The sequence below is a fragment of the Temnothorax curvispinosus genome, unplaced genomic scaffold, assembly GCF_003070985.1.
Source record: "Temnothorax curvispinosus isolate PA1 unplaced genomic scaffold, ASM307098v1 QBEX01007734.1, whole genome shotgun sequence".
Taxonomy (NCBI): domain Eukaryota; kingdom Metazoa; phylum Arthropoda; class Insecta; order Hymenoptera; family Formicidae; genus Temnothorax; species Temnothorax curvispinosus.
The window spans coordinates 485,362-507,487 of record NW_020217514.1 but is presented as its reverse complement, the minus strand read 5'-3'; the positions used below and the strand labels follow the sequence as shown (position 1 = coordinate 507,487).

The following is a 22,126-nucleotide window of genomic DNA, read 5'->3' as shown; positions in this document are numbered from 1 at the left end:
CTCTCTCTCTCTCTCTCTCTCTCTCTCTCTCTCTCTCTCTCTCTCTCGCTGGGCGTATGTACTCACGTAAATTCTCGTCGTTAATACCCGCGTATCGGCCACAACGACTGCGTCGACATGGACATGAGTTACGGTCTCGAAGTCGCTCACCTAACGGGGAAGGAACTGCTTATAATCGATTCAAACAATAGCGGCAAGAATTTCAGAATAACAATTCGATATAATCCGATCATGCTTGTTTCATATAAAAAGTCCGATTTGCAGCAATGATAGGTAATTTAACGCTTGGCTCAAATATGACCGCGTTAATAATAAGCCCACTGTTATTTGCAAATTAAAAAAATTTTTTTTTATACAAGAGAGAGAGGGAGGGAATGAGGCTATCTATCATATATAAGTGTCTAAATTGAGGTTACTTAGATTTTTAAATATTTTCTTTGAAAGTGGACCAGAAAGTTTAAGCGAACTGTATTTGGGTTAAGCATCTGTTATACTAGTTACATAGAAGTGACATCTCGGCGCCGGTTGTCTCCTCTGTAAATAGAAAAAATTTTGCGGAAAGTACGGAAGCTTTTAAAATATTGTTTCACTGGCGGTTCTATTATCTCGCTTAGTAACTTTGTTGCATAATGGTATTAGGTAAATGCGCATATAAACTCGTGCTCTTTCTTATCTCAGGATACAAAAGTCTTGAGAGTATGTAGAGATGTGGAGAGTAGAAAATAGACCAGATCTCTCTCTCTCTCTCTAGTTTTGTCATAATAATTAATTTATAATCGCAAACATTCCCACGGACATTATCCGTAGTAATTACAAAATAATTATGTTAAGATATCATTTTGTAAAATGTAAAATAAAATGAAAACTATTACGTATTGAACAAGCTATTTACTTACGTTACATTAGTAAATTGTATAAGTCTAACTTAAATGCGCAGCTTTGCATATATGCAAAGTGACTTTTCAATACTCTCCTTTATGAAATTCAAAAACTCTCGGCTTTGCACACCGAAAGAATCTTCTCTGGCCTTTCTGGATGGGAAAATCCAGAAGCTAATTATTTATTTTAAAAGTACTCAGAATGCTACGAAAAATTGTGCGTTTAAAGGTTAAACTCGAAAAATTTACAGAACATAAAATTATCTCTCTATTTGTTGCAAATCAAACTTCCTTCAGATAATTCTTTATCGCATCATTTTCTTGATAATAAAATGTTAAAAGCGTTAAAAGCGAGCATCGCGCGCGCGAGCATGAATTTACTGTAATCGTTGCAATTCTGTCATAATAACATCCTTGTTTACGTAATAAAGAAAAAAGACTAAATTCGTTTCATCCGAGTTTAAAATTGGTCAGTTAACTCGCTTAATCGTGGCATTCGCGATGAAATCGTCGCGTAATAACGCGGTTGACCGTTCTATTCGTTTGGACTCCGTTAATACTCCGGTCGAAACGGACGAAATGCCCGCGTAAAGTGCCTCACAATTTCCGAAGTGTGCGATCAATTCTCGATCAATGACGGCGCGCGATTTGCAGTCGTCGAATTAACGCTCTAATGCGCGTCGAAAATCAACGCCCGCACTATGCCAAGTGTCGATTCACCGTTAATCGGCCCGATTCCATCCGAACACTTTAACGTCGTTACGCATCGCGGTTCGGGATCACAGGATCGTTTCGCCGTCGTGCTTCCGGTTTACTGCTCGTATCACCGTATAGTTACGTCGGGGATTGAGATTACCATCGCATTTCGTATTACTCTGCAAGTTTGTAATATTCATCGCAAAGCGAGTAAACCTTTCGCGGCCACGAACATTTTGTAGCTTTAGCGAGAGAACAAAAGGCAAGAATCAAAAGAATAACAGTTTTAAAAATTAAATTTCAGGCAAAAATGTACATTTTACACTGAACGACATTATTTTTATATTCAAAGCAACGAAATTTTTTTGCACGACTCTCGGGGATGGGGAAAGCGAGGGAAGAAGAGAGAGGGTTGAACTCGTTACTTGCACCCATAAATCCGCCCGCGGACCAAGTTGTACCGTTCGCAGTCTATGGTATACTGTACACCGGGAATTGGACGTAACGAAGTATATAGTATGCACCTGGCAAGGTGTAACTACACAGCGGCTTAACTTGAAGTTTCGCTTGTGTGTTAGTATAACATGGTATATCAGGATTTATGCATCCTCTTGCGGCGCTTGAACAATTTGGGGTTATTTTGTAAACTTCTTTCTTAAAATTCGACAAAAAGCCCTATTTTTTCCTCACAACTCTTTAATTAAATTTGAAAATTTTCCTGAGTAATAAGATACACTTGGAACTAATTGTAAAGAAGTTTAATCCGAGAATTAATTAACGAGCTGGGAAAGATACGAATTTTAAGAATTTTATTAAGAATGCTAATTAATTTCCGAGAGTAAAAATCAATGATAGAATATTGTGTGTAAATTACATCGCACTGTAATTTATTCTAACGATAAATAATAAAATTAGCATGTGATTAAGATGTTCCCAAGCGGTGCTCATGTCGCGCAAATGTCGAGAGAAAAACACAGCGGCTGACTTACATCTTCTCACATAGATACGTGATTTGCGTGGCCGAAAGAGGGTACAAAGGGGCCGGACGTGTCGTTCACGGTGGAGGAATCGGGGGACCATGATGCCCCCCATAATCGGGGAAACGCTGCGCGTATGGTTCCTCTCGGCGCTGGTCGTTCACGGAGCCGTTGCCGGGAATCCGGACGCGAAACGCCTCTACGACGATCTGCTGTCCAACTACAACAAACTCGTGCGTCCCGTGGTGAACACCTCGGACGTGCTGCGCGTATGCATCAAGCTTAAGCTCTCGCAGCTCATCGATGTGGTAAGTGAGCGTTTCTTTGAAAGTTAAAAATTGTTGAAAAATTGAAAAATATTCTGCAATAAAAATTCAATAAAGTTCGATTGCTGACATAATTATTATATGGGGGGCTATAATTCAATATCTATCACGAGCATGCTCGACAATTTTATTACGCCATTGACATGTATGATTAAAGAGTCTGCCACAATACAATAGTCGACGATTATTATTTATTAGCCATATTTTGATCATAGAAATGATCATAAACAATTGGTACAATAATTGACAAGTATATTTGTCATCAATCAAAATATATTTAAAGTAGTATTTTAAAGATTTTCAGCGAACCTATATTAGCGGCAATTAATTACCTTTTAAGAATACAATATAAACAATAATTAAAAAATCAATAATTTGTTATAAAAAATGAGAATATAAAAATTTTCACAATACAGAAATTGTTTAAAGAGTAAAAAAGATAAGCGTAAATTGTAAAATAAAATTTGTTATAAAGATACTTTATAACATAATTTTAATTTTTTTATAAGAATTTTATTTTATTTATTTAATCCTTGCTATGTTTAGCCACAAATTCTCCTTTGGCTTGATCGTAGAAGAATAAAGAACGTTATGTATAATTTCTTCTACTTCTACCAAGCGGTAATGATTATCTATATCCAAAGTATCTGTATAAAGTGTCTTCAAACTTTGCTGATATTGCATAGTCTCCAAGACGACGGTTAAACTTGTGCAAGTATTAAAGTGCGTGTTACAGCTATTATAAAATCAATAGCTTATAAAGTCTACGGACATTTTAGAATGGCTAATTTGCGATTCAGGTTAAGATGCTCCCGTAGAAACTACTATAGAAATCCAAATTGTCGCAAATGAAAATGGCACGAAACTTGAGTAATTGGAATAATTACTTAGTTGAACTTTGACGAAATTTTAGTTATGATTGTGCCTCGCAAAATTGTGGAGTATGGATAAAGACTTTTAAAAGCATCATTTAAGATCCTATTAATTATTATAGACTACACTATTATTAATAATACTATATATAATAATATAATTATATTGTATTATAATATATAATATTTTAATAAAATCAATAATTGTATCCAATAATCGCGAGAAAAATAATAGTCAAAATAAATAATATTTAAAGGTCTCTCTTAATTAATTTTACAAAAAGATTTGTGATATTTAAAATTTTGTACAAGTAATGATATCTAATATAATACTTAGTAGCTTAAGCTATATCATAACAAATTATGTAAATTGTAAAATCAATCAACAAGCAGCATATAGTGTTACACTTGCTTATCATTAGGGCAATACACGACGGCAAACGTATAATGAGAATCAGGGAATATCTTCTTGTTCCGTAACTCTGCCAGAAGTTCATATCTATACGATTAACTCCTATATCTGTTTGGCAACAAAGCACTTACGGTTAATAACACGTGCATAAACTAATTAGCTACGCTATTAAGTTGCGCCTCTCTCTCTGAAATCTGTTGAAATTAGTCGCCGATTTAATATTGATATTTGATAAATTGTTTTGTCAAGTGCATTTATGATCTATTAGTTATGTGTCTTTCCAATAGAAAATTATATTACATGAAAGAGCGAACAGATTTCTTAAGTCTACCTTTTTTAATACATTAAAGTAATACTAGGCAAATAAAAACAAATATATTTTAAAAATTAAATTAAAATTTGTGGAATTTTAGAAAAAAAGAAAAAAATTGAAACTCTGAGGATCAATGTGCGCGAAGTATCAATATAGTCCTTTCTTCATATTTCGGTCATCCGGACGTACAAATTCGATATATGTAACATGTAATATCACGAGAGCTTATCGCGACGTACAAAAACAAGCAATAAAACGGGCAATAAAACATTTCATAGGGGAGCTAAAAGTTTTTCGTAAACCACCCGGCGAAAAATTTGCGGATACACAGAACCGCTAGTAATATATTCGACGTAACACCACGCATCCATTTCATAGCCGTGAAGAATAATGTCACGATTTCAGTCTTGTGAAAATGTACACTGGGACAGCAATTTCTTGAAATTGTCGACTAACGATTGCGGGAACTCCCATCGGAAAGACCGAACAAGATACACAATCAACGTCACGACTCACCGGCAAATTTTTAGTAATATTTGGACTGTCCTAGTCTTTTAAAACGCAAGTTACGATTTCATTAATGTTACGCGTGAAGAAATGAATTAATTCACGAAAGAATATAAAAAAGAGTTTGCTTTTGTTTTCAATCTGTCTTTAATGTTTCTCTACGTTGTATATCGCTTTATATGTAAAAAAAACTAGTAGTATTAGATAACATTATTAATATTAATATTATTAATATTAAAGTTATTAATATTAAAATTAACTCTCCAGTAAGCGTGTATTTTACACCTCACAACAGCTTGTTAAACATGAGAGGTTTAAACTCATTTTAATACAGAACCGATTATTATAAAAAAAATTAAAATTAAAGTTTTAACCTCTTAATATGCTTTAAATTAAGATATGTACAACAATAAATAATATTAAACAGAAAACAAAAAATATTAATTGGTTTAATATTTATATAATATAAACCATGCAGAGTGTAAAATACATCCCACTCCCTCACTGGGGAATTAATATATATATATATATATATATATATATTAATATTAACAATAATTAATATTACTAGTAAATTGCGTCTCATGCGTCCTTTTAGATTCCAAATTTTCACGCGCCCACTGGAAAATTAATAATATTAATATTATTAATATTAATATTAATAACGTTATTAAAACAATACTTACATAATGCAGAATATACTTCCACAAATACTGCATATTTTTTAAAAAAGTAACTGTAATTTGGCTAACAATAGGATTTGCTTAACGTTCAATCAATGTTATAGTAGGAACAGTTTGCTTCAGAACATAAGATAAGAACTCGTTTGGAGAGAAAACTCATCAGGAATTTATTCCTGGTATAATAATTCTCAAATTAGTCAAACCTCCACAGTCGATTTGCGTGACTCCTCGTGACTCCTTGCTCCCTTCCGGAAGCGCAATTTCAGTCATACGCAAATGTAATTCGCGGAAAGGGATATTCTCGCATTTTGCTTTTACAATTGGATGTACGGGAAGCCGTTTGACTTAATGCCGGAACTCGGTAAATCTACTGTGAAGTCCTTCTCTGCCGGACTTATAGACCCGGTAATTATGCGCGTGTGTCACAGGAATTTCCACGCGTGACTCATTCTGCCCGTAATTATATTTCCCGAACCAGAAGATCCACGCGCAGCGCATAATTATATGGCAATTTATGCGACCGCTAACATTGTAAAATGTGGGGGCTTTCATGCTACTGTCGACTGCGCGCGAAAACTGCGAGCGCGGCTTCTTTCGAGGTAAAATTTTATACGAAGCACATGTTATACGAAGCATACATTATGTTAACGGAATTTTGCATGCGCCGCACTAAAATCTAACCGGCTTTAAGTTATAAAGTCCCGCGTATTATAAACAAATTGCAATACAACTACAAATTGCAATATCCAAAATCCATTATAGACTTTTGACTTTTCCAAAATAGAATGCAATTATAGTCAAGAAATATTTCTTTCTTTACTTTCGTTCCTCATCACGAAAGAGGAAGCAAAAATGGAATACAAGTTGTTGATGAGATTGAAGTTAATATACGAAGTCTTATCCAGGTAGAACAGAAAGTCACAACAAAATCAAAATGACGTCAAAATGATGGTAAAATGACCAAAAATTGTCATTTTGCAGTTGTTTTGACTTTATTGTGACTTGCTGTTCTACCCGAATGTATAATAATCGCTTTGGAAGATGTGTAGCCACACTACGTCAAATGTTAAGAAACAATTTCATTTTATTTCATAAGTCATTAATGATTAATGATTAATCCGAGAATTAGAACAGACATGTATATTAAATGATGAAAAAAAACCATCATCTTAAGATTCAGTTTGTCGACCTTACCGAAAAGGTAGTTTAGCCTCAACATAACGGCGGCCATCGTTGCGGGTACAATCTCGTGCACGGCATCGAATCGATACTTTGCCATATCTCACGAGTCACTGATGGATGCTTTCACGCCGCGTTCGATCAGCACCGCGGTTTCTTGCGTGATCAAAGCGCGATCACGCGAGTTCTCATTTTCTCGGGATAGCCTGAGCTTTACAAGCGCCTGCAAGGCGCTCCGCCAATTTTCTCCGGTGCCGGGGCTTGCGAGAGTCGTGGGGCTTGCGAAATCGCGCGCGGAAGAAGGCTGCTAAAAGTTAACGGAAGACGGAGAAATGGGTGGAAGCTAGAAAGAACGGCGAAATAAGCGTGGACGTCATTGCATCCGATTTTATCGGGCTTAAGAGGCATATCCATCAACGCTGCCAGATCCATGAGCATTCCTGGCCGACGTCTCGAGAATTCCTTGTGCTTTTATAGAACCTCGTGAAAGTTTCATTCGACGTCAGCCGCATCTTCTCGCGGGGAGGAATTCTTCCATTTGTATCAAATGAAGCGGCGAGCGAGGAAGATGCATCGCATTCTTACAAAACTCTCTCTTTCTCTTAAAGATATCTCGTTATTTATTTTTCCTTGTGCAAATAAAAGATTAGAATCGTAAAAGTTCTAACTTTAAAGAAATTATTAATAAAAGCAAAGAACAGTTGTTTAAAAATTAGAATACATTATTTTAGACTGATTTATTTTTAAAATTAATAACTAGTAAAGAATTGAGTAAAATAACTTTTCATAATTTATTATGGAATATCCGCGTTTTGTGGATATGTGCATGCGAATGTTCGATAATTAACGATTACTCTTCGACACACTTAAACACTTAAGCTAAAATGAATTAATGCCTGATTTATTTTTATTACTTCTATTATAAAAATTTAATTGAAATTATTATTTTGAGATTATGTATGCTCCCCTTGGCTATTATATCGTTAATTAACTTTCTAATTAAATTATAGGAAATAAAAGAATAATGGATGACTTTTGTCTTTAATAATAATTAATTTATCTCTAATTAATTTTGGTCAGTATTAAAGATAAAATTCCCCGCAGAATGCAATCGATGAATTAAAAGACTTTTAAAAATAAATGAATAATGTAAAATCCATATTTCACTAAGTACCAATACATTATTTAAAGTAAATCTTAAACGTTATAAGCCATGAAATCTCATCTAATTAAATATCTTAGTGAATTTTCGGAGTACCTTGTAGTATAGCAGGAAAAACAACATAAGACCGCAAAGAGCGCTAATTGGAAGAGGTAGCACAAAAATCTTTGGATTTCGTGTACTGGCAAATAAGTGCGGATACGATAACGCATATATACATATGTATAACACGTGTGCTTACGCGTGCTACCATCTATATACGTATTACTATTTACGATCCCGTCTTAGATATCACGCGTATATATGATGTTCTGCCTCCATATTGTCGAGACGATCTATCATAACCAGTGCACTTTGCGCTGCACCACTGCGATATATGGCGAAGGTATTACCGACACGAACGCGAACGTGTTGGCACGGCACGGGGCGGCTCCAAGTTCTCGAGGATTGCCGATTGGATTCCATTAGAGTTCATTAAAGCGTATTACGAAGGCCTCCACGGGGCAAGGCGGCGATCCATCCACTTTGAGTCCCGAAGTGATGATGATTGTTCCGGAAATTTCAACGTTAAATCGCCGGCGCCTCGCCAGCGATTGGAGATTATCGACTTTTAGATTTTTCCTCGCGGGGAGAGAATTGAAACGCGCGCGACGGGATCAAGCGCCGAGCGATTTCGTGTCGCGCGAACGGCGCGCAATAATTATTCTCGCGTACAATCGCGCATTCTTCGCAAAAATAGCTCGATCGAGAGGGGGTTAAAATTAATTAGTCGTGGCGTGAAGAGTAATGATTTCACGCCGACGAGGATTGATTGACGCGGCACAACATAAAGGTCGCTCATATCTCCCGTGCGCTCGCGTGCATTAATGTTATCAAAATGTTATCAAAAGGGAGCCACCAGGCACAATGTTCAGCGGCGTGTGTTAGAAAAAAAAAGACGGCCATTGTCCGCCGGCGTACACACGATCGGATGATACGCGACATAAACGAGATAATTTCATCGTCGCGTCGTCGTTACCTCGGCCATTCGATTTATGTGTCGCGCATAAATTTATAAATTACCCGCTACCTGCCGATATGTACGCGAGAAATTTGCATACGGGAGTACCTACCTGCGCACATACGAGTATATGAATGTATCGTTTTAATGTCGTCACGTAAATCAAGCCGCGCTTGTTGTCCGCTGCAGTCATCCGGTTGCATTGTGCGCGAAAGCAAGAAAATTTATATATGTATATATTCGTGTCGCATTTTACGCGTTTCGAAATTAAATTCTGTTTTCGCGGTTAATATATGTAATCAGGATTACAATTGCAGAGAGCACGTATCCCTGTCCGTTATTGAGGCTAAGCGGATATTGTTGGAATGACGGTGCGTTGATTCGAGCGTGACGCGTGTTCATCGGGCTGGTCGTATTGATTACTAAAACGATATCGTCACCCTGTCAAAATTACGTTGCGTTATGTACATCCCGCAAATTTCTAAAGTTTCCCGCCTGCCGTCGCGTGTTATCTTAATTAAATTTTCGTTCGGTTGCGCGAATGTAAATGTTGTCGACTCGATAGCGTTTACACGCATTAATTCTGCGTTCATGAGTAAGAACTTTGATGAAACGTTTGTGCAACGGGGCGCAGTAATTTTCGCGTTACGAACAACCGTTTCGAAAAATTTGCGTCCGTTAAATCGTAGAGATGACACACGATAACTAATTTACGTGGTCGCAAGGCTCTCTTATCTGCATTACGAAGGGCGTATGTCGCCCTTTATCACGATCCAACGCTCGAACTCTTCCGTATCAACGTGGCGTTTGCCAGTCGCGTCCGCTGCTTTGGTATTCATAACGACGCGCCGAAGGCCTCGTTATATCGTGCCTGATGCATTCGCTTTGATATTTGGCACGATCCCGAAACTTTGAGTTGAAGTTGCAAATATGCGGCGGCTATACAGACTCGCGTCTGCTACGACCGCGTCAATAAAGAAGCGATATTTTTGCGAACGTCTAGCGTTGTCTCAATTTTTTCGCGGTCCAATTTTAAATATCTATTTTTGTTCGAAGAAACGAAGCTGATTATTCCTTGACGAATTAAATATATATAGTTGATAACAAAATTAAATTTAGTAGTAACGAAATTTTATTTTTCGACTAATGTCAAGTGCACTCCGCCTTTGCAAAGACTCGATTTAATTAAGAAAATCTGAAAAAACGATGGCAGAGCCAATCGAATTGTCGTCAAGAAAGAAATCCGGTAGAGAATCCGTAGTCAAGAGTAAAAAGTCTCTGGGACATCTTTATATTACTACGGCACTAAAAACAAGTTTCAATCATATTAAAGCCAATGCTGATTAAAGAGAGGAAGATACGAAAAAGTGACAAGACGCGAGCAAAAGGGACGGTTATGTAGAGGAAAACGGTGGAATGCCCGGGGAAATATAAACAAGTAGGGCTTTCAGTATACGTCGCTCGAATGAGCAATGTTTATGGCGAAAGTTCTCCACCGGTATACGTGCCCTCGCGAGTATCGCAAATGCGACCGTGCATTTCCGGAACGCCGACGATTTGTCACGAGAAAGTCCTATAAGCTTTCTGGTTCACCGTTTCCTTCGGAAGGGCGGCGAACATACATATCTTCCCAATTCGAATTTCTATCATCGATCCTCCTTCCTGGCTTATTGCATTATTACGATGACAGCTTTTAATTATTTTATTTATTGATTTTATAACTAAATATGTTCTATTATCAACTACCAATTATTTCAGTTTTTACTTTTTACTATTTTGCTTTGTGTATATTGACGTGGTAATAAAGTAAAATATCGTAATATTTGAGCGTATCGGCTATGCTCTTCTTATTCCGTAATTCTCTTTTTATACCTTCCTGGTGTTTCGACGATATAAATATCAGAAAATCGATTTTGTATCAATCTTCGCGTTTTGGAAAGCAAATCCCAATAAGTCTTGAGTGGCGAGACTTTTTTTCGTTCTTTTTTTAAAGAAAGATCTGGTGCTCATAAACTGATATCGTATTACCCGTAATTTCAAATGGTCAAAGTCGATTTCGAAATCAGCCCTTCGTCGGGAAATACGCGGCGTCTCCCAGCGCTTCGTGTTCCCGCAGGAATAGCGAATAGTATCGAATCGAAAATACATTTGATCGCGTTCGCGTAGGGATCCTTCTCGCGTTACACGGAGGATTGATACGAAAGTCGAAACCCCGAGCTCATTCTCGTAAACCGCGAACATAAGAGCCATCCATCGGTATGCGACCAGACGCCTCGACGGTTCTCAATTAATTTAGACGCGAATCATTAAAGGATAAATCCACCGGGATTCCCGCCAGCGCGCAGCGCACTGAAATTCCCGACGGCCGTCATTAACCGCACGATAAATGAACCGTGTACACTTGCACCTGTGTTCCATGACTATTTACGAGAATCCTCAGATCCATCTAGTGGATGGAGGTAAACCGTGAACAGAATTAACGAACGAATAAACGTCTTAATATAACTTTACAATGTATAAAAGAAAAAAGTGAGATAAGTAATGCAATCAAGTTGTACCAAATTATTTTTAAATCATCGGCGAAATATTTTATACGCAGAGTGCCCCTTTCCTTTCCTTCTCTTTTTCAGAAGTATTGAAATATTTGAAACATCGTAGACTTCGATCAATTTAAAGCTGACTTTTCTTTAACATATTTAAATTAAGTTTTAAATCAAAAGTTTGTTATACAACAAATCTGCTCGAAATTAAACAGAGTAAGATTTTGATACCCACATAACTTAAATTATGAAAAAGCTTTTATTTCTAATTGTCATTGAACTATAATTCAACTATTTAGAAAAAGTATTTTCATATTTATTTCTTTTTTAAAGGAAAATAAACTCCAAACTGATTAAAAAATATGCAAAATTTATTTAAGTATTTTAAAAACACAAAATTTATTTATCAATTTGAAACACGCGTCTTTGGAATTATTTTGCGAACAAAGCATTTAAGAAACGGGTTTTTATAAGCTGGGACCGATAACTTCGTCATCCGACGAACAACTTTTTCAAACTCGCTGAGTCTTAAGCGACTCGCGATTTAATACGAAAACGGAAGCTGTCGATTATGCGATCGACGTAGCGGCTTTCAGTTTGAAATTGCGGCAATATCAACGTTGTCTACTAACAATATTATATTACAGTTTATTGAAGATGCGACAAAATTGCTGTCCCCGTCGATTATCGACATATTTTGCGAGATCCTATTAATGTCTTGTTTATTAAAGATTAAAATTCTGTTGCAAATAAAGAACATTTACTTTAACAAAATTAATATAAATATATTAACGCAAGTTATTTGCTAAAACAATTATTAATCTTTAAATATCAGGGATAAATTTTCATGTAACTTTATAATAAATATTGAAATATATTGATAATTAAAATAATATTTAAAATTTATTATATATATTCGTTTAATTCATAAACGATAATTGACTCGATTTTTACTAATTTGTATGTACTATAATACATAACATTACATACATTATTCAATTTATATGAATTGAATTATTCAATTCGAAGATGATCAGTTTTCGAGGTAAATTTCACGTTGTGCCGAAACTTTATTGTTATTTGTTATTGCAAATAGAAGCTTCTAACTAAATTGTAGCAAAAGCATCAGTAAACAAATTGCAATGCAACCGAAGCTCAACCGACGTCGGTCGGTTTGTGCTTTATACGAGCAGCCACGTTTACTATGTTTGCTGCATAGCAGTTGTTTGGCGTTTCCCAAAGTTGAGATCCGAATTTCACCGCGAAGTGCTAAATCAACTGCACTTAATGCAAGTCCGTTGGACGAGGAGGGTAAAATGTTTGATAAAAGTTTCAGACACACACACACGTTACATGTTATGCGTTACGGCAGACATTAAGAGCTTAAAAATTATGACTCTTTTAAATTAGCACACATTTTTCACGTTGTAAAAATTAAGCGAATTAAAAATGAGAATGTCCAGACTCATCAGACTCACGTCGTGCGTATTTAAAGTATTTTAATTACAAAACACAAAACATAGTTTTTATTAATTAAATAAATTATTAAAATTGGAGGCCGCATTGTTACTCGTAATTAAGTTAATCTCGCTCCAGAAGTAAAGTTTCTGATTATATGAATAATGTTGGGCTTGTAATTAATGTGGCGCACCCCGTAGCAGCTCGCCTGTTTGGACCATATTATATTGTAACGCTGTCTAATGGTATTAATACCTACCCGGTATAGAAGAGATCTGACGGTGAAGTTGATTACTTCGCTTTCTAATTACGTGAGAATTAAGTAACCAAAATTCAGGCATTTTCTCCTGCGGATTCACTGGCGAGAAACGTTCGTCTTATGTAATTAATTTGCGAAACCTAAATCTCGTTAGCATATAAAAATAACATGAATATATTCACTTTTTGAATGTGTGAAGATGGCAGTGTGGTCTAGTGGTATAAAGCGCCAGACTCGTAACTACGAAGAACCGGGTTCGAGTCCACTTGATCACAGGAATTTCAATATTCTAAACTGCACCTTTCCGCGCGGAGAAATTAACGGGAGGACTCTCGTGCGGAGAAACTGGGTTCCGTCTTTCGGAAGATGTTAAACCGTCACATAGCTGACAACTGCTAAGTGCATCCTTCATTTGCTACCAAGCCAGGATTCAGAATATAAGCGAAACAAATAATTACTCATGAATTGTATGTTTCTTACTCGCTTTCTCATATGATTAAAAAGACAAATCAAGTGATTCCTAACTTTGACATTGCGCAAAGAGATCCATATTATAACTATAACTGATTGATATATTATGTGCAATGTTTAAATGCCAATGTAAATACGAATATCCATTTAAAATGGTGTATATTTAAAAAAAAGCACCTGTTAGAGCATGGCATAATTCTTTACTGCCCACTACTTAACGATCTACAGTCACATTAGTAATTTACTTCTCACTACCTGACAATCTATAGCTATATTTCAGAAAAAAAAACATTGTTAGAACACAACATATTTCTTTACTTCTCATTAACCAACGACCTACAGCCACATGTAGCTGTATATGTATAGTTTTTTGTTACCGGTTTTTTTGAAACCGGTTTTTCTAATTTCTATTTGCGTGTCTTAATACACATGTTCTCCGGGGCGAAGCCCGGCAGGGCATGCTACACTGAGAAAAAAATCCAGGTCTAAATGATCGGATAATTCATTCAAAAATTAACAAACGGACAATCCGACACTTTCAATCGGAATAATTAAAAAACCGATCAATTATCAATGATATCCGGCCATCATTGATTGGACATTATTCTAATCTTGATCGGCTTTTCATAATTCCGATTAAAAGTATCGGATTATCCGTTTGTTAATTTTTGAACAAATTGTCCGATCATTTATTTCTCTGAGTGTAGTTTTGTATAAGTGCAAATTTATTATTTAATATCGTATAGAAATAAAAATAAAAAATATGGATTTTATTGACTAATATCGCGAGATAAGCGTTAATAATATTCGCATATTTAAGTTGCGGCAAAGATATATGACGATATAAAATCGGTTACTAGTAGAATTTATGAGAGCAGTCGGATACATACGTTACTCTGAAAATTCCACTATGCAGTTTTCCCGAAGGCGCTCTACGTGTCTTGAGGGAGTAAAAAAGAGAAATGAGTAAAACTCATCGGGAAATTGCCCTTGAAATGTTTCGTTACGCTCCATAGAAGTAGCTGGGTGTACCATCAGGTTGCTCTAACGTTCTAAGGGTGTCAGATAGGAAGAATCTTATGACTGAGGCGTGATGAGAAAAGAAGGGGACGTCATTTTCTCGCTAAAAAAGAATCCACGCTCAGGTAGAAAGAAAAGTAAACCTGATTAGGGTCGCGATAGTAAATAAAGTTATGTAAAAAGTCTGGGTAAAAACGAAACAATGACTCTATAAAATTTTGTTTCCTGTTTTATTACGAGCGTGTTTGGAACTCGGATAAAAAGTAATTTTATTCATTAATTAATCGATTTAAGATATACAGTTTGTTTGTTAAATTAATGCACTTCAATTTTGGCACGTTGTTTTACGATATTTCCCTTGTGGCTTTTTCTGCATGAATATTTACTGAAGAGGGAGATTAAATATGAAGGATCATAATAATTACTAATATTTTAATGGAAAACAATCAACTTTTCTTCACGAAAAATAACAAACTTTGTTTTCACATTATTTTTATCCAGTTTACTGTTCAGTTGTGATGTAATTTCCATCACATTTGTATGTTTATGCTATATATTGTACAAACGGAAGCAATCTCTCTATTTTAAACACACAAATTATTAAAACAATTTGACACATAATATTACTATCTGTCATGTTTTATTATTTAATTTACATATTATCTCATTTATACTCGATTTATTTGCCGTTTTATCTATATATCCTACATCATATTGTCAAGCACCATTCTTGTATAATTTATGTAATGAATTTTACCTTGTTTATTTCGGAAAAAACATTCTACCACATACGTCTGTATGCAAAACATTAACAACGTTCTGTTAATTAACTTGTACCAATCCTTCTGCCACCGTTTATATTTGCACGGCAGTATTATGTTGCTCGAGGATATGTACATCATATTATCTATATTCTGCTATGAGCCTTCGACAAATAAACGAGAAGGTAATCCGTGAATCCTTCCTTTCATGTTAGCAGCTTTCACGTTAGCAGCTAAAGCATTGCTTTGTAACTGCTTTCGGGGGGAAACGAAATTAATTTAAATGCCACAGATATCATTACTTTACTGTAAAACATTTTGCAAATTGAATATTTATACATGTAAAATGAGTGACGTTTACAAAGATAAGTGTTTAAATTGAAAATACGATCGAAAGCTTACTCATCTTGTCGCTGCGGTAAGATAAGTAACCCTTTGGGATGGACGATGTATTTTCAACAGTTTCTTGAGCTAGACAAAGTCTCAAGACATTTCGCACGGAGAGTACAAACAAAAACGAGTCCGTGTCCTCGATATTTGAGCCGCTTTTCGAAATTCAATTTAAAACAGGTATATCGATGCATTGCCATCACTCATGACAAGTTCCTCGACAACCCTGACGCGTTATCGAGAACGTAAAGTAGAACCGAAAAGGGTTGAGGGAACGCCGGCAAAGCGAGAGAATTGAAGGATTCTTTCAAGGATACCGGGGATATATACTGGGGATACCGAGGAGATCAAGGATACCAGAAATGACAATGTAACGCTTTGACAGTCCGAAACGGTAGATTTCCCCACCGCCGTAGAGTTAGCAAACAAATTGAATATTTTTGAATTATTCTTTTTTATATAATTTGGGAATCATTTAGAAAAGTTTAGGAAAATTGTTTAAACATTTGGGTAATAATATTTTTTCTGTTATTAACAAAATTTTATCGAGCGTCAAGTTAGCAGATAGCGACATATGTTTTATGTTTACTATGAATGGAATCGATTGGAAATCATTTGAGGATGACATCTTTATTGTAATTTTTATTTGGGAAAAGTCGCTTTTTTGTCATTTAAATAAATCTTTGTATTAAAAACAAAAATAAAAAATGCCTTAGGTCTCTTGGATAGAGTTGGGTACGTCCCTTTAAAAACGCCCAAAGACAGGTTGCAGTTGGATAGGGTTGGGTACGTGTCCCTCTAAAAAACGCCACAGGATACTAGATTGCGAACCCTACGGGGATATGCAATAAATTACTAATTTACAGAAAACGGTGTTTTATATTATATAGTTTTTAAATTAGTTAAACAGAGCTTACAAAAATGAAAATTTTGTATTTTTTGCTTTATTGTGTCTGGTCATCAATCGATGAGATTTGTTTCCTAAGTCTGAAAATACAGATAATAAAACAGCATAAAGTGCGAAGAACAGTAATTGCGAAATAATATCAATATATGATTATCAAATTACAAATGTATGTCGTAGTGTGCACTCATGATTATTTTCTTCACATACTTTTATGGTTTTATTGGCCTTATAATTACGCGATTGTTTGATATTTCAAATACAATGTCGAACATTTTGATCTTGCTTAAATAAGTTGAACTGATGTTTGAAAATTGTATCCAGCTTTCCAATCCTGGATGCATATAATACTATTGCTGACGTAGAAAAAGGCTGCAACTGTTAGTATTTAGAATTACACAATTAATCATAGTTGTAAACAAAAAATTTTGTACCTATGCTTTCCTTTTGTACATTTCCAATTTAAACCGAAAATACATTCGTAATTCGCCAACAATGTGATAAACCATTAAACTTTCATTTCTTCCGGCCAAGACCTATTTCCCTACACGGAATGGCGAATGTATTTTCGGTTTAATTATACACCGCGACTTAAATATCAGTATCTCCATTTTATTATTGTTTAGTGTGTTATTGCGATAAATATTACCACATGCCTCAGTGGTCGAATTGGTACGACGCCCTACACGGAATGGGGGGGGGGGGGTTCCAGGTTCGGACCCTGGCTGAGGTAATATTTTTCGCAATAAATTTAATAATTTAAGTTAATTTAAATTATTTAAAAATGAGATGCTTAATACATATAAGTATCAAAGTTTATTAACGTCTTGACGATTAATCGGACCAAAATCAATGGTCAAATCGTCACAATCGAACAATAATCGAATGATTATTTGCCAATTGTAGTCGGAAGAAATTTCCAATTTAGAGATTCAAAATTGTATCTTTTTTTAGTTAAATTCGTGACACAGACATCAAGTTGATATTTTTCTTTTTGTAATAATTCTGTTATCGTGATCCTGTTTTACTTTTTCCAATTTGTTTAACATATTCTTTAATATGCGTTTTAAGAGCTTTAATCTGTTAAACAAACAAAACATAAGAGAATGTAACTTTGTTAATACAGCAATTTATTTCACACATCTAAGATGAAATAATTTAATTTTTTTGGTTTTCATTCTTTGTAGACAATTCAGTTCCAATGTTATCGTTTTTTATAGTTTGGCCGCATGATTTCAGAGTTTTATTTCTTCTGCTTCCTGCATTGAAATTTCTCGCCCTTTTTACCCAACTCTATCCAAGAGACCTAAGGCATTTCTATTTTTGTTTTTAATACAAAGATTTATTTAAATTACAAAAAAGCGACTTTTCCCAAATAAAAATTACAATAAAGATGTCATCCCCAAATGATTTCCAATTGATTCCATTTATAGTAAACATAAAACATATGTCGCTATCTGCTAACTTGACGCTCGATAAAATTTTGTTAATAACAGAAAAATATTATTACCCAAATGTTTAAACAATTTTCCTAAACTTCCCTAAATGATTCCCAAATTATATAAAAAAGAATAATTCAAAAATATTCAATTTGTCTGCTAACTCCACGGCGCGCGGGGCGGTGATTTCCCCGGCTCTCTCGATCAATTTTGGAATTTAATTTTCGAGTTTGTACTACGCCGCAGCAGAAATATCGACGGATGTTTGATATCTTTCAATCTCAGTTTTTCGCGTGCGGCGAAACATTTCCGCGGCCGCGGATGTAAGCGCGTGCGGCAAATAAAACGACGCGCGCGAAATACGACGGATTGGCGGAACGGCTTTCCCAAAGAGCGAAGTGCATACACGGCCGGAGGCATTCGCGCGGTGCATCGAGCGGCGAGAGATAACACCCGGAAGCGAAACGCGTTACGTTATGGCGAGATGCGGCCGCGGCGGTAGTTGAGGTGGAATTTGCAGATCGGGCTCGAACGTGCCTTGTTCCAAAGTGCCTCCAGAGCTAGCCGATATTGACGCACTCCGTCGAACGATTGTCTCGTCATATCTCGATATTTACGACGATTGAGGGCCCTTTCGGAGTTCCCTTCCGAGTGTGTTATCACCGCGCACTTTAGGAGACCGCTTGGACGAACGAACTTACATCGATGGCTCGCTAATAATGGTACGACCGACGACGTTACGACTCTACGACTCGAAACTACGTATTTCTCTGTCGACATTCAAGTACTCAACTCAGTACGATGCATTTCCATACGCGTCCGTAGCTTCCCGAAACGTATTAAAGTTCTTCCATTTATGTGTATTACTTGCGTAACTTTAATTTACTCGTTTTAATTTTCATATTAATTTTTATTTGAATTTTTCATCCAAATAAAGTTCTCTTTTATCCAAAACTAATTCCAGAGGATATAATTTTATCTTCGTAATTCGTAATATTGGACAAAAGGTTCATGGTCGATGATCTTTCCAATTGCTGGCACGCGATATGAGGGTAATTCGTTGTCATAATAATCGCGCAAAACAAATATATGTAACAATCATGTCAGTTAATAAACTCCCATACGAGTACGCGACTGTAACTAAAATACGAGATGCAATTTCGATGGCAAACGTAATACGGAAATTAAAATTTACCGAAAATAAATTCGTTAATTTGATATTCATTGCGCGAGTTTGGAAGCGATCCTCGATCCTCTCTTATCGAGTCGAGCGTCGCCGGAAGATAGAAAAGAGGCACGGTGTGGAGATAGAGAAAAGTAAAGGGAGAAGAAAGAGAAGATCGGGAGTAGGATGCGCTCGATAAAGGCACCTATGCAAGAAACCATTTCGACCGAGATATCGGCTAACAGAAGGAGAAAGGACTTCGAGCCGCGAAAGGGGGGGGGAGGAGAAGGAGAAGGGCGGTCGGAGAATGAGATGGGTAGGGTTAAGGGGTGAGGGTGAGGTATGGGTGCGGAAACTACGCTGGGAATCCAACCTAACTGAGAATCAATAGAAATTTCCACGGTGCACGCATCGGGGAGGTCTCGATATCCATTTCCCCCTGAACAAACGTCTTTCGGTATCGTAATCTTTTCCGAGCACATCCATCGTTCCCTCTTCCTCGCTTCATCTCTTTCGCGTTCGCGTTGTTTTCCGATATCCGGCCGACTCCGCGGTTTGACCCGAATCGTAGCCATTTCAAAGCGGACAAAAATATTTTCTCGCTTCTTTGGATCGTCGCGAGTGACACATTTCACCTTACGTGAACAGAGAATTTTACACAGTTACTGCTAATCTACTAATAGCAAATTGTTATTGTTACACTGAAAAAAGGTTTTGGTTATAATAACCAAGGCTTGGTAAAATAGCTTCAACTAAAGGGTTTAGTGATTATGACAAAATATTTGGTTAATGTTAACCAAATTTGTGAACATTAATCAAATTTGTTAATATTAACCAAATTATTTCGTCATAATCACTAAACCTTTGAGTTAAAGCTATTTCACCAAGCCTTGGTTATTATAACTAAAATCTTTTTTCAGTGTATACGAAAATTATCGATTTTCGTATTATGCTTGCGGGAAAAATTATAGAGAAGTTGTGGGTGTGCACGTGTCTTTTTTATATTTTTTAAAATAAATTCAAGATAAGTGCGTTACACTTATAAAATTTGTCGTGAAGAAAAGATGGATACTACAATAATAAGCAAACAAAGATTAATGCAAGAACATGTAAAAAAAAAGAAAGAAGAAAATCTTACAAAATATAATTTCAATTAACACCAATTACGTAATTTATATATTATTCAATTAAGATCGACTTTAGAATACAAATATTAGTCATCGTTAATTCGGTGGAAAATCACAGATTCCGAGAACCGTAAAAAAAAACCCGTGTTTAATTCCAGCCTTGTAAAAGAAATTCCGAGATCTCAACGGGACACCAAATTAGACATCGCAGATGGATCTTGTGAGAACTGATAAAAAATAACTCTCCACAATGAGAGTTATTACGATTCCCCGCTGGGACGAACGCGTTTGTCCATCTGATGCACGAGGAGTAGCGATATCATCCAAGAATGTGAGAAAAACGCGGTTATATGCTAATTAGAATCGTACGACATTTTGTACGGCACGCCCGAAAACTAAGAAAATGCGGTAGTTACGATCGAAAGCAAATAAGTCTTATTGTTAGCGCGACATTTTACACGGCACTCCCGAAAACGTGATACGACAAACCGTCCGAGGTTTGCTTGTATATTCGGCGGCGATTGTCGGTGAAAACTGACATGCACAAATCACATAAGACTCATTGCCATTGATTTTATATGCAATGAGTAGCTTCGTCTTTGAGTTTTCACATCCTCGGAGTACTAGCTGAACCCTCCTATCTCGTCAAAGTCACACGTACCCGTAGGACGAGTACAGCGAAAAATCATATAATTATTGGTATACTTAGAGAAAAATAAGTAGTATCGATCAATTTGACAAATTTGCAGAATATTTAATTATAAAATCAATGCCAAATATATTTTATTTAACTATTTAATTTTAAACAAGTGATTAATATATGGGTATTCGTCATTACTCCGATCTAATGCTTTTTTACTTTGTTTTATCTCTAATTTATAAGTAATTAAATTCATTTACAAATTAATAAATATTAATTTGTAAGTGAATTATATTTAAATCGACAAATAATTCTAATGTTACGCTAAATATCGAATCCAAAAGTACTGCTAATGAAATAATTATCGTAAGTAGAAGTTTTACAATACGGCTTTTAATGCGGATTTCAAAATTACAACACTTTCAATGTTAGTTATTTGGTATTTACGTGCACTAATAAATATAATAAATGAATATATGATACAATAAACGGTATATTTTATCATTGATTTACAGTATTTATATTATTGCTAACATGATATATAAAAATACGTTTAAATGCATATATCACACACACATAGTCACACATGTATATGTATATAATACAATTTTTACATTTCGTTATCGAAATAAAATAAATGTCTTTTTGTGACTCACCAATCGATGCATAACAGCGATATTGTTGGTCTCGTCCTCCTCTGCTCAGGTTGATCACATAATCACATGAATCACATAAATCACGTGAATTATCATTGCAACATTTGAAATACAGATAATTACCGCGTTAACAATCACGTATGAACTATCTATCAAAATACATATCGCGTGACACTTTGCATGACATTCCCAAGTTAAATTAGAAGTTAAAATTAAAATAAGCTATCCATTAAATACATATGTATACATATATAATAATTTCTCATTATTTGAATCTTTTATTCGATGCTT

At 35.7% G+C, this 22,126-nt stretch overlaps 1 protein-coding gene across 3 annotated transcripts in view; it reads left to right on the top strand.

The window, feature by feature from the left end:
- LOC112457316 (acetylcholine receptor subunit alpha-like) overlaps positions 1-22,126 on the top strand; it is a 174,265-nt gene that overhangs the window by 3,224 nt on the left and 148,915 nt on the right. For all 3 annotated transcript variants that reach the window (XM_025020284.1, XM_025020282.1, XM_025020283.1), the window contains exon 2: positions 2,578-2,859. In XM_025020284.1, the coding sequence (XP_024876052.1) occupies positions 2,653-2,859 (207 nt within the window). In that variant the 5' untranslated portion in view covers positions 2,578-2,652. The remainder of the gene's footprint in view (positions 1-2,577; positions 2,860-22,126) is intronic.